We start from the raw sequence: 13,702 nt of genomic DNA, 5'->3' as shown, positions 1-13,702 counted from the left end.
CCTGGAGGGGAGAGGGACATGAGCGGGGTCCGGGCCCCCCGAGGCCGAAAAGGGCACTGACTTCTAGAGCTACGCTTGGGCAGCGGGACCACTAAAGCCAACGTGCTCAGACTTGTTTTACCCCCCAAACCAGGATTTCCCATTCCCAAACCTTGGCCCGCTGGAGGAGGGGGAGGGTGCGAGGAAGAGGAAGATGGCCCAGGAGCCCCAGGCAGGTGAGGAGGAAGTCATTGCCCCTTTCCCCCTTTCTCCTGCTCCATCTCTCAGCCCCGCCTGGCCCCCGGCTGCAGGACAAGCCCGCTGCCAACACCATCCTGCTGGGAATGCATCGAGGGGATCTCCTTCCCTGTGGCACAGAGTCAAATCCCATCCTCTCCTTGTTCTTTCTCCCCTAGACATGGAGCTGAGGATTGAGACCAGGGAGGACAAATCACTGAGGCAGAGCCCCAGTTTGAGTGGCTCCACGGCACAGGAATCCAACAGGGAGGAGAAGTCCTGGAGATCCCACACAAGGAGGGGCTGGAAACGCAGATCACAGGAATCCGAGGAGGAAGGACCCACCCTGGGCCAGGGAGACAGCCAGAGCTCCAAGCTGGGGGTCCCTGAGCAGCTTCACGATGGGGAGAAGCCCCATGAGAGCTCAAAATGTGAGAAGAGCTTCAGCAGAAAATCTGACCTGATCCTCCACCAGAGAATCCACACAAGGAAACGGCCCTTCGAGTGTGGGGAGTGTGGGAAGAACTTCAGGTCAAACTCTGAACTGATCATCCATCAGAGGAGCCACACAGGAGAACAGCCCTACAAGTGTGATCAGTCTATGAAGAGGTCTCAGACCAGTTCCCATCTCCTCAGCCATCAGCAGATTCACACAGATGAGAGGCCCTTCTGCTGCCCCGACTGTGGGATGGGCTTTAAGCAAAACTCCACTCTCATCACTCACCGGCGCATCCACACTGGGGAGAGGCCCTATGAGTGTCCCAAGTGTGGGAAGAGCTTCAGCCAGAGCTCAACTCTGATGTCCCACCAAAGGAGCCACACAGGGGAACGGCCCTATGAGTGTGGGGAGTGTGGGAAGAGCTTCAGCCGGAGCTCCACCCTGACTGCCCACCAAAGGAGTCACACTGGTGAGGGTCTCTATGACTGTGAGAAGTGTGGGAAGAGCTTCAGCCGGAGCTATCACCTGATCCGCCACCAGATGAGCCACAAGGGGGAACGGCCTTTTGAGTGTGGGGAGTGTGGGAAGAGCTTTATCCACAACTCCAGCCTGATTGTCCACCAGAGAATCCACAGAGAAAAAAGGCCCTTTGTGTGTTGGGAGTGTGGGAGGAGCTTCATCCAGAGTTCCCACCTGACTGTCCACCAGAGGAGCCACACCGGGGAGAGGCCCTATGAGTGTGATGTGTGCAGGAAGAGGTTTCAGACCAGCTCCTATCTCCTCCTGCACCAGCGGATTCACACGGATGAGAGGCCCTTCCGCTGCCCTGACTGTGGGAAGGGCTTCAGGTACAACTCCAAGCTCACCAACCACCGGCGCATCCACACTGGGGAGAGGCCCTACAAGTGTTCAAAGTGTGAGAAGAGCTTTTCCAGGAGCTGTCACTTGACCCAACACCTACGGAGCCACCACTAAGGGAAGCCATGTGAGTGCCCCATGTGACAAGAGCTTTGTGCGCTGCTCCAGCTCCATCCCCCATGGGAGGATCCGTGCTGGATGATCCCCAGTGAGCCCTGGTGGGCAGAGCCCTGGTGACCCGTGGTGCTGTTGATCCATGTTGGGAAGACACCTGGCTGGGGCCTCCACATCTTCCTTGCTCCCTGTGGGCACCTGGACACATCCAGAGACCAACATCAGAAATCCATTGTAGAGAGCAGATTTGTCAACTTCTGACCCCAGAAAAATCTCACTTTTTGCATCTTCTGCTGACATCAAGGAGCGCTGCATGGCCTTGGAGGTCTTCTCAAACATTCTCAATTCTCTCTGGACTGTGGGCATCTTTGTCATCAAACAGAAAGGGACTGGGGCAAAACCCATCATTGTGGGAACAGTGGGGTAGAAACCTCCCCAAAAAAGGTTCTTCCCACCCACCCAAGCATGTGGATGCTCTGCCAGCAGGGACACGTAAATCCTTTGGTTTTGCCCTCTAAACGAAAGGTTTCTGTTAATCCCTTTAAAAGGCCTGAAACTGGGGTAAAAATAAAGATGTTGAACTAAGGCATGGATGGGGACATGTAGGGGACAATGACATGGGTCGGCCATGGGGGACATGGACATGCATGAGGACATGAACTGGGAAAGCATCAATGTCACCACCTGTGCCACCACAGTGCCACCAGTACCTTCAACTAAGCCGTGGCAAAGTGCTGCCTGATGTAGTTCCTGCCACCACATCTCCACTGTCACCACCGTGGTGTCCCAGGCAAAGGTCACCCCCACCAAGGCAGGACAGGGAACGTGTTCAGCTGGTGACAATTGGCCTGGAAGAGAGTGACAGTCACGAGGGTGTCCCAGGGCCACTCTGCTCAGGAAACCTCAACTGCCCCTTGAGAGAGGCTGCGGACAGGGCAAGGGTCAGTGTCACTTGCGAGGCCATGCGGCCCGGGGCTAGGTTTCACTGGACGCGTTCTGATGTGAGCGTCTCCACAGGTGGGGTGGCATTGCCCCCTGATGTGTGTCCTGCTGACATTGTGTTCCCTCCCCTCCATATGTCCTCATCCCCTGTGGTTGGTGAGCGATGGAGAAGCCCCTGATCGTCGCCTGCACCCAGGGCACAAGTGTGGCAGGGCAGTTGTCACTCTTTCCTCCTGTCTCCCTGTCACTCTATCCCCCTGTCCCCCTGGCAGCCTGTCACTGTCCCATCCCTCTGCCCTCGCTAGGGCTAGGGGCTTTCAGGGGGCTGGTGTGGGCAGGGTGGATACCCCCTGGCTGGGCAGGAGTACCAGAAAAATTGGGAGCCCTGTGTGGACAGAACCACCTCTGGGATTTAGGATCCCACAAATAGGGACCCTTCAAGGTGGGGATGCCAGCTTGAGGGTACCCCCCTACTTCGAATTCCAGCCCCTGCCCCCCCAAATTATTCTGCTCCATCCCATCACTCCAAAATTCAGTCCGTAAAATGATTCTCCCAATCCCACCAACCCCAAATCCACCCTGAGCCCCCCAAACTCAACACCCCCATTCCACCAACCCCAAGTCCACTCCCAAACTTGACTCTCCCCCACGCACATGGAGGTGGAAGCCTGCCCAGCCACCCCCGAGCCCCCTGCCCTGCTGAAGACCTACAAGTGGGGCACTGCAGCAGCCACCACCCCCGGAGGGGACCCCAAAAGGGGCGGGAGGCCCGCGGGGAGCCAGTGCTGGGTGTGGCTGCAGGGCTGGAAACTCTCCTACAGCCACCCTGACACCGACGGTGACAGGAGTGGTGACAGGGGTGTCCCCAGGGTCAGCATGCACTGGTCACTGTTCCCGAGGTTGTTTTCTGCCCCCTCCAAGGCACCCAAGGAGCCGTGGGGACACGAGGGGCCCCAAAGGGACAAGGCCACCCCTGCAGCAGTACCTGCGCTCGTGGGCAGGAGGAGGGGACACGGTGACAGCGGGGCCAGGGCGGAGCTGGGGGCGCAGGATGGGGCAGGTGAGCGGGAGAACAGGGTGGGGGGTTACGGGGTGGGGCATGGATTTTGCGGTGATTATGGTGGGAAGATGATGACTTTTGGGGTGACGATAGTAAGGGGTTCTGGGGATGGTTTGAGGGGTGATGGGTTACGGGGTGATAAGTGGTGGTTATGAAGATGGGTGAGAAAGATGAATTTTGGGATAATGATGATGAGTGGAGGGTGATGGTGATAGTTTGGGGGCCGATGGGTTATAGGGGGATGAATTTTTAATGATGAAAATGTTAAAATTGTATCATTTCCAACAGGGAGAGTCTCCACACGCCCAGCCCTGCTACTCCTCCCATCTGGGCATGGAGCTGCCAAGATGTGGGGGGGAGGGGGATGGTCCTGATGCCTCCCCCATGACCCCAAACCCATGAAAAAGTTATGGGACAGGTTCGAGCCATTTTGGGGATGAACATGGACCAGTTTGGGGAGGGCACAGGGAGAATTTGCGGCTTCTTGGGGTGTTGACATGTCCACCCTTTGCCCAAATTTCCCCTTCCTCTGGCACTCCGCTACTTAAAAATTCTGCAGTTGGAGGGGATTGTGCTTGCATCTGGAGCTTGCTCCCTACACTCCTGATCTGGTCCCGGTATGGAAGTGACTGTAGAAAAGGAGCTCCCCACCATGGGACATTCCTGGGTCAACTCTAGACACAAAGAGACACTAGACACTCTAGACACTGCACTGCTGTGCAGGCCATGCCACCTTTAGGAATACAGAAACCCAAAATGTTTTCATTGGAATCTCTAACTGCAAAGCAGGCAGCTGGTGTCTGTGTCTGCCCAGGAGCCAGGAACTACTCTTGGTGGTTTAGAAAATGGCACTTCCTCCAGTGATTTTCTATGAGTAATGGAATACCCTGAACTGCAAGGGACACACAAGGGTCATCCAGTCCAACAGCTGGCCCTGCACAGGACACTCCAACAATCCCAGCCTGGGCCTGAAAGCACTGTCCAAATGCTCCTGCAGCTCTGGCAGCCTTGTGGCCATCACCATCCCCTTGGGAGCCGCTCAGTTCCTGATTACCCTCCGGGAGAAGAAACTTCTCCTGATCTCCAGCCTGACCCTGCCCTGCCACAGCTTCAAGCCAGCCCCTCGGGTCAGCAGAGCTCACAGATTGGTGCCTGCCCCTCCACTGCCCCTCAGGAGGAAGCTGGAGACTGCTATGGGGTGTCCTCCAAGTGCCTTCAGGCCTGGGGAAATTCATATAGTTGATGATTGCCTATGTCTCGGATTTGTTAAGGTCCCTCTGCCCTTGAGGGAGTCAACAGCTTCTTCCAATTCAATGTTGTCTGCAATCTCTACTTATACTCTACTTATGCTATTCCTTCAAGTCCTGCATCCAGGTCCTTGAGGAAGATGCTGAGGAGCACAGGGCTGATAGTGGAGCAGAACCCACTAGCGACAGGTCACCAGTCTGGTGTCACCGCAGGCACTGTCACCCCTGCCTGACCTGTGAGACAGTTGCTCACCCATCACACGACATGTTGATTCAACTGTGGGCTGGACATTTTCTCTAGAAGGATCCTGCCAGAGATTGGATCTAAAGCTTTACTGAAATTCAAAATTACAACATCGTCTGTCTTGATCAACTCGGGTTACACTTGTAAAAGGCTACCAGTTTGAGAAGGAGGACTTTCCCCCTCATGAAGCCACACTTGCTGGTGACCAAGGACTGCATTGTCCTCCAGATGTTTTTAAATGCCTCCTTGAATGATCTCCATCATTTTACCAGGCACTGAAGTGAGACTGATAGGCCTGTAGTGTCCGGGGTCATCGTTCTTGACCTTTTAGAAAACTGTCAGCCAGCATCCAGTCAGGATGGACTTCTCCAGATTCCCCAAACTGTTCCAAAATTATCAAGAGAGGCCTTGTGAAAATATCAGCAGTTCTTTGAGTATTCTTGGATGAAGAGAATTAACCTGGGTAAGAGGTGAAGCTGTGCAGCTTCTTATGGTAATGTTGTGGTTTCACATTTGCCAAATTTCATTTACCAGCTGGGAGATATGATTTTGGGAGAAAAAGCCAAAACAGGCACAACCTAAAAGTAAAAATAGATTTTATTAACATACACTAAAGAAAAAAAGAGAAAAAAAGTGAGACATTCAAACCCCTTCCCCCCCCCCCACCTCAAACTGTTCACTTTCCCATTCAACACAGAGAGAAAACTATGATTTTCAGTCAGTTGCCACCATTTAAACATGATCCTACTTCTCCTTGGGAGACGAGCCTCTCTAGAGTTATGGAGAACATGCAGCAGGAAAAGGCCTGGTGGCTTTCAATGCCACAAATCTGCAACTGCCTGGAATTTTTGCAGATTCTGTGCAGTCCCACCCATATAACAGTTTCCCAAGCTGCTTATGGGCCTCCACATGTTTGGGGTATTGTTTTAAGAATGTTTTTCTAGTACAAAACAGGAATTTTCTTCTTATATCTCTAAAATCGCCTCTACCTCAAAAGAAATAGAGACCTCCTTATTTTTTCCTAGGAGCCAGGAACATATTCTATTCAAAATTCTCAGTTAAAACCCATGTATATCAATACACACAACCCTTTGGCTAGAACTTGCATTCCCCCAAGCAGCGTTATGATATTACAAAAACAGTCCATTTCCCCATAATTCACATCCAGAGAAGTCCAGTCAAAAATGTCCACTTCCTCCATCCCATCTTCCAATAGTCTTTCTCAGTTCTTTCACTGACTTTGTCTCAACGCTGTCTCTCTACATTCTAAATTACTCTGTCTTCCATGGAGGAGGGAAAAGGGTTAATGTCTTTGCCCAGAGTCTTTTTTTTTCTCCTCTCCAGCTTACTCTCTGAACTTCAAGGCCACAGGTGATGGTGGGGAGAGGAAGGGAGAGAAGGAGCTGCTCAGGAATGCTGATGGATGACCCTTCTCCACCCCTGGTCAGATCTAAAGCAACTCAAACTTGATCAACTCCCTGGAGCTCTGAAAAAAGTTTTCTTAAAAATCTCTCCTCCTTCAGACCAGAGGCTCTGGCAGCCAAGCACAGAGCATGGCTGCTGTGGCCCTTGGGGCAGGGCCAGCCCTGCTGATCTGCAATCCTCCTCCTCCTCTCTCCATCGGAGGAGCTGGGGGAGAGAGGGGACACTGCTGGCCCTGGCCACTTTCCCACAGGCACAGATTTTTCACACCAAATGTGGATACAAATTGTATCCACATTTTGTTCACGTGGGTACAATACTGTTTATCATGGGCATTGGCAGCTACCCATAAAGAACTGGCCAAAGATAGTCAAGTCACTGCTCCAGTAGTGGATAAATCCACAAAAACTGGTTAACTGGTCACCAGTGTGTGGTGCCTAAGCATAATTGGCTTGTTTATTGAAAGAGTTTTAATTCCTTCTCCCCTGGCCCAGGCCTGTAGCACCCAGGCAGCAAAATGGCTTTGTTTGGTTGGATGGAACTGGGCTTTGGTAGATAATTGAACCACTTTCAAAGCTCTTTGTGTGCTTTCACCTAGGGCTTGTGCTTGGCTTATGGCAGACACAACCTCCACATTCAGGCTGGGAATACTTACAGAGTCTCCCACCTCTAAATTTAACTGATGCTGGAATAACCTGGATATCTCAGTTGCTGTGTATGGCACTGTTTGGTAGCAGTGTGCCCCCCTTGACCATCATCTCTCGGTTCAGTCTGGTTTAGGGCTATAGACTCTCCATCCTGTCATTCTCTAGCTAAGATTCCCTCCCTCTCATCTCCATCACCAAGCTCTTCCTGAAGCCTCCTCCTATGATTGCAGCTTGGTGGTGAGCTGTGACAGCATGGAGATGGATGGCGGTTGCTGCTACGTCTCCCAGAAAAGCATCTTTTCTCAAGAAGCTGCTTGGGTGGGGCACACAGCAGTCACTCAAGTCCACCCCCCGCCTCCCGCCATCTCCCATGGCTTGCTCAGCAAAGTAAGACAGGAAGGGTCTCCTGTACAGTATTCCAGTGAGGTTCATTTTGCAAACTCACGCCAAAGGCTCCAGGGACAGAAAGACCCAGAGCAAAGGAATGTCCAGAATTCAGTATGAGGGTCAGGAGTCAATGGTACGAGGGCAGTATGAGGGCAAAGCAAAGAGCAATGACCTATAGGGGACATAAGGGCAGACCATCAGTGAAACCACAACCCATGGGACAAATAGGGAAAGGAGAAACCTTCTCCAAGTGCGGATATATATGAACAATAGAGCTGGCCAAGGCCCATGGGCCAATGGGAAAAGTAAAACTGAGGTAGATAAACAGAATGGCGCAGAGCACCCTGGGGGAAGCCTCTTAGCTCAGCCTAAGCTGTGAGGCATCCTTGAAGCCTATGGTAGATTCTTTTAAGGCATTGGCCTAGGAGTTTCTCTCAGAGGATCAAGGGCCTCCACACTCCCCCTCATCTGCATCACCAAGCTCTAGCTGAAGCCTCCTCACACAATCACACTTGGTGGTGAGCACCCCCTCTGCCTGCAGCTTCTTTTCCTTCTCCTGATCAAACTCAGCATTAACACTGCCTTACCCAAAGCCTGCTCTCCCTCTCCAGGGGATTTCAAACCCCCTGAACAACAGACAGCCCTCTGTGTGTGGCACCAGGGCTTAGGAGGATCACTTAACCCTTAGGAAAAGCCCTGCCTCCCAGGATCCCTGCACTTCCTCTTCTGCAACTTCTTTCTGCTCCCCACCAGCTGCTGCCCACACTTCAGCTCTCTCTGCCTGCCCTTCCACAGCCTCTTTCTTTTCCTTAGGTGCCTCTTCTTCTTCTTCCACTGCCTGCTCTCCTGGCTCTTCCTTCTCTTCCACAGCCACTTCTCCAGCTTCGTCTCCTTGTCCCACCCTTGTCTTTTTCTCCTTCTCCTCATCCTCCTCACCCTACTGATTCCTTTCCTGGCTTGGTCGCTCTCTTGGCTTCTAAAAGTTTCTAAGACAGATCTCGCCTCTTTCTTTCATCTGCTAATTCTTCCTGCACTTCCCCTCCTCTTCCTCCTCTCAACCACTGCCCATGTCCTTGTGCTCACCCCTTGTGCTGCCTCCTCATCCCTGTCCATGTACCCAACATCTCTCCCAATGCATTCTCCCACTCTGCAGCCTTATGGAGCCCAAGGTGCATTTGCCTGCTAAGGTCCCTTTCCACAGTCAGCAGAGATTCCAGTTTTGCTCTCTCATTTTGCTCTCCATCTGAATGCTTTTGGAAGGTGTTCACTCAATTTTGTGGAATTTTCTCTCTCATCTTGCTCTCCACCTAAAGGTTTTAGCAAGGAGTCATGAATCCTTTTATCGTTTTGAGCTGCCATTGATGCCTTAGGATTTTTTTTTTTTTTTTTTAATATATTTGTAATCGGCAATTCTTTAGTGTACAACTCGGAACTCCATACAGAGTGTTCACTGCTACTTTCCCATTTTGGTCAGCCAAAACAATTCTTCTGCGGGCCTGGAAATCAAGGACACCTGCCTGAGGCCCTGGGAAATATAAACAGTGAGTTGAAGGGGAAGCAAACTTGGGTTAAATTACTTCATTACCTGAAGCTGTAACTGGAAGATTAACCCCCAAATATGCAAACGGACCAAACTTACAAAAGTATGAAAATCTGTGATCCCTTCTCATTTTTATGTGTAGCCCCTGCAGGGGCTTTGTGTGTCAGAAATGTACCTGAAGGCCCTTCAATAAATGCAACTGTTGTTTATTTCCTTAATTTGTCTGGCCTCTGTTATTAGGTAGTCCCAAAAAGGCATCAGTCTAAAGCCTTCTCTTTTCCCTCCTCTCTCTCACCTTTCCTATCCTGCCCTTAATCATCATCTCCCACACCTGATCTTGGTTTGGGGAGTCCCACATCCCTCCGACTTCTTTTGGGGATCCCACCCTGCGTTTCCTCCCTCTTTCCCACATTTCCCATCTCCTCCCCCTTCCCATGCTCCCCGCTCACCCAAGTTCCCTTGGGTCCTAGCTGGGGGTCTCCCAGCACCACCAGAATGGCCCCAGTTGCCCCCACAGGCCCCATCTGTAGCTCTGGGCAGGTGCTGACACCCCAAAAGCAGCTGTGCTGTGCCATGGGAGGCTCCAAGATCATCCAGTGCTGCTTGATGCTATCAGAAGAAATGACTCAACAGAGCAGGTCAGACTTTTTGAAGTCAACTAATCCCTTCTTCCCGATCAGTTTCTGTTCCTGCCCCTGCATTCAGTGAGGTGCCTATGGGGAACCAGGAGGACCTGCAGAGAAGCAGCCAGGTGTCTTCCCAACGTGGATCACCAGGAATGTGGGACACCAGGGCTCCACTCAATGCAGGTCCCCTGATGGGGGATGGAGTTGGAGCAGCAGATAAAGCTCTTCCTGCAATCGGGTCTCTCACAGGGCTTCCCTTACCGGTGGCTCTGTTGGTGTCTGGTCAGGTGAGAGCTCCTGGAGAAGCCCTTCCCACACTCAGGACACTCAAAGGGCCTCTCCTGGGTGTGGATGCGTTGGTGGGTGAGGAGGCTGAAGTTGCAGGTGAAGCCCTTCCCACAGTCGGGACAGCAGAAGAGCCTCTCATCTGTGTGAAGGTGCTAGTGCAGGAGGAGACTGGAGCTGGTGTGAAACCTCTATACCACGTTCTCTCATTGGGCCTCTCTCCAATGTGGATATTCCAGTGGTGGATCAGATTGCAGCTCTTGCCGAAGGTCTTCCCACATTTTGAGCACTTGTGGGGCTTCTCCCTCTCCTGAAGTTGTTCAGGGATCCCCAGCTCTGAGCTCCAGCTACCTCTGTGTCCCAGCATGGGTTTTTCCTCCTGGGACTCCCATGATGTGTGTTTCCAGCCCCTCCTTGTGCAGGACTTTTCCTCTCCATTGGATTCCTGCACCCTGAATTTGCTCAAAATGGCCGCTTCCATGAGGTTCTGCCATGGGGATTTGTCCTCCCTGGTCTCTGTGCTCAGCTCCTTGTCTGGGGGAGGAAGTTCAAGGAGAGGATGGGATTTGCCACCGTGCCACAGGGAAGGGGAAGGAAAGACCCCAGTGCGTCCACAGCAGGACAGCATTGGCAGTGAGGTTGTCCTGCAGCTGAGGGCTAGGCTGGGCTGGGAGATGGAGCAGGAGAGAGGGGGAAAGGGGCACTGACTTCTTCCTCACCTGCCCAATGCTCCCAGGCCATCTTCATCTTCCTCGTGGCCCCCTCCTCCTCCATCGGGCCAAGGTTTGGGAATGGGAAATCCTGGTTTGGGGGAGAAATAAGTTGTGAGAGCATTTGGTTGGGGATTCCTTCCTCCCTCCCAAACCCATCTCTAGAAATCTCCAGACATTTGATGTCCATAAAAACCTCCAGACCACAAACATTCAGCCCAGTATTACTCCAGACATCCAACATTTAGCTGGAAAACCCCTCAGAAATACCAAGAGTGAGCCCCCGCAAGAGTTCGATGATCATGATCATCCCAAAAAAACCTCTCCAAAACTTGTCCCTCTTTGGTCTCTCCAACTTCTGGCGGTCCTGCATGTATTTATGGTTCTCTTCTCTGGCATCTCCACCCTTTCCAATGTCTCAGGAGTCCCAAGAATCTCTAGGGTTCCCTTATCTCTGCTCTTCCATTCTTGGGCTTCTGGGGCTCCCTCTTCTCTCTGCTGCTGGGGGTTCCCTGCAGCCCCAAAGCAATTCCCCACCTCCCCCTCTCTGGGATCCCACTTAGCCATTCCGAGGGTCCTGGTGTCCCAGCACTCCCCTTTCCCCTGACTCCACTTCAGGCTGTGGGGAGTTCCATGGGCTCCCCCTTGCCAAGGTGTTTCCCTCCCCAGACTGAATCCTGGGGGTCTCCTCTCTCTGTGCTTCACACTTCAGTATACCACTGTTCTCCCCTCTGCTGCCTCTCCCCGCATAAAAACAACCTCCTGGGACACCCCCCAAAGTTTCCCCAAAGGGCATTTGAGGCTCAGCTTTGGAGTCCTTCAAGCTCCAAAAATCCTCCCTCTCTCTCTCTCCAATATACCCTTCCTCCCCAAAAATACCCTCGCATGGACCCCCCAAGGATATTTGGGGATGGGAATGTCCTACTCACTTCCCAGGGCAGGGTCACACCTGAGCCAGGTGTGCAGGGCAGGACCTTGCCCTGACCCCAAGCACTGTCCCATCTGCAGGATCTGCTTCCCCTCAGCCTCTTCCTCCTGCAGCACCAAGCCCAGCTTGGTGCTAAACAAAGGGGCTGGGGTGGGGTCATCCCCTGGTGGGGGCTGTGCACCCCCTCTGCCCCCTCCCCAAATTCACTCCTGGGGGCAGCAGGAGCTGGATCAGGAGCCTTGTGGGGAGGGAAAAGGGGGTGACACCGGGATAGGGGAGTCACACATAGTCTGGGGGGGGGGGGGGTCACACACAGCCCCAGGGGATCCCCCCTCACTCCCACAGTGACAGGAACACAAACCAAACATCGAGCCCCTGCCTCCCAGCCGCACTTTGTGGGCGGGTTCTGGTGGCAGCTCTGGGGGTCTGGGGGGTCATGACTGTCCTAAAACCCCCTCCTGTCCCCACAGACACTCCCAGCCCCCTCAAACCACCCAACTGATTCTGACCACCCCTCCCTAAACTGCTCCATGCAATATAAATGGCCTTGAGATCCATCACAACTTTTACGCATCACCCCCAAGACCCACTCAAACCTCTCTCCAAGCCACACAGCCCTTCCAGAACTCCCAAAACTCACCCACAGGCCCCTCAAAAGCCCTCTAAACCTCCTCCCAGCACATATGCCCCCAAGAGCCACCAAAACTCCATTCCCATCCTCTCAGGATCCCATAAAGCTCTCCCCAGCCACCCATGGCACTGACCCAGGAGAGGTTTGTGGACAGGAACATTCACACCTGCTAGCAGTTTGGGCACTTCAGCAGCATTTTAGGCACTTCCATCCCTTAGGGCTCTTCCCAGAGGCCTGGAGATGTTGTAAGGGGCTGCAGAGAGCAATGAGGGACCCCAGGAGGGGCATTTTGGGGACAGGATGAGGGGCTGTGTGAGCCACTTGCTGGGCTGTTGGTCTGGGGGCTCCCCTGGTGGTCCCGGGGCCCCAGGCTGCAGAGCTGGCACCACCTCCTACTTCAGGTGGTGGTTCCGGTGGGACCTTTGTTCCTTAGGGCTGTGTCTGCAGCCAGAGAACTTGTAGGGACCCTCCTTCAGGTGGGTCTTTGAGGTGTTCCATGAGCTTTGGGCTCCTACTGGAAGTCACTGGGCTCTCCTGGGATCACATGAAGATCATACTGGGAGTGACTGGGAATGATTCCAAGCATGCTGAGGGCAGCTGGGATATACTGTGAGTGTCTGTGACCATACTGTGGTGACTGGAACCACACTGGGAACAACCCAGACCATGCTGGGGAAAACTGGGACCACATTACAGGCAACTGAAAGCAAGTGGGAGTTACTGGAGCTACACTGAGGGCAACTGGGTGTGTGACTGGGACTGGTGTAAGAAACTGGGATCATACGGGGAGTGACTGGGACTGTGCTAGATGCCACTGGTATCACACTGGGAGGAACAGAGAGCAATTGGAACCATGCTGAGGGCAACTGGGATTATACTGGGAGTGACTGGGCTCTGGGAAGGACAGGATAGTGAGGAGCAGGAGGACAACTCCCATCCCAGCCCCAAAAAAACCCCTATTCCCACAGATCCCCTCAGCTCCTGGTTCCCCCTATTCACCCTGCTCTGACTGTACTGGACTTGCAGCATCTCCAGGTCAGTGCTGGATGTGCTGAGCACACTCACCAACCTGGGTCTGGGAATCCTGATACTCCAGCTCAAATCTAGCCCTGCTCAAAGGGGGTCCCATCCAGGTGCACCCAAAGGTGGGTGAGGGGGCTGGAGCACTGGCTGAAGTTCTTCTTATGTTCCAAGCATATGTAGGGCTTCTCCCTGTCATGAAACTGCTCAGGGACAACCAACTCTGAGCTGCATCTGGATCTCTGGATCTCTGGCTACCTTCCTGGCCCATGGTGGGTCTTTCCTCCTTGGGGCTCCCTGGGCTGGGTTTGAAGCCCCTCCTCGTGTGGTATCTCTGGGGCTTTTTGTCTCCAGTGAATTCATGCACTGTCAAGCCTCTCTGACAC

At 53.2% G+C, this 13,702-nt stretch overlaps 1 protein-coding gene and 1 long non-coding RNA gene across 2 annotated transcripts in view; both read left to right on the top strand.

The window, feature by feature from the left end:
* Positions 1-2,177, top strand: part of LOC136374995 (zinc finger protein 208-like) — a 29,857-nt gene extending 27,680 nt beyond the window's left edge. Inside the window, 2 exon segments of the mRNA XM_066340350.1 lie at positions 134-215; positions 396-2,177. Of these exon segments, the coding sequence (XP_066196447.1) occupies positions 134-215; positions 396-1,630 (1,317 nt within the window). The 3' untranslated portion in view covers positions 1,631-2,177.
* Positions 2,178-5,283: 3,106 nt separating this feature from the next.
* On the top strand, positions 5,284-7,407 carry LOC136374993 (uncharacterized). The gene is made up of 2 exons (XR_010746026.1): positions 5,284-5,621; positions 6,802-7,407. It is a non-coding gene; the product is annotated as an uncharacterized lncRNA (long non-coding RNA).
* Positions 7,408-13,702: the final 6,295 nt, after the last annotated feature.

The sequence above is a fragment of the Sylvia atricapilla genome, unplaced genomic scaffold (assembly GCF_009819655.1).
Source record: "Sylvia atricapilla isolate bSylAtr1 unplaced genomic scaffold, bSylAtr1.pri scaffold_68_arrow_ctg1, whole genome shotgun sequence".
Taxonomy (NCBI): domain Eukaryota; kingdom Metazoa; phylum Chordata; class Aves; order Passeriformes; family Sylviidae; genus Sylvia; species Sylvia atricapilla.
This window is presented reverse-complemented; position numbering and strand designations above follow the sequence as displayed.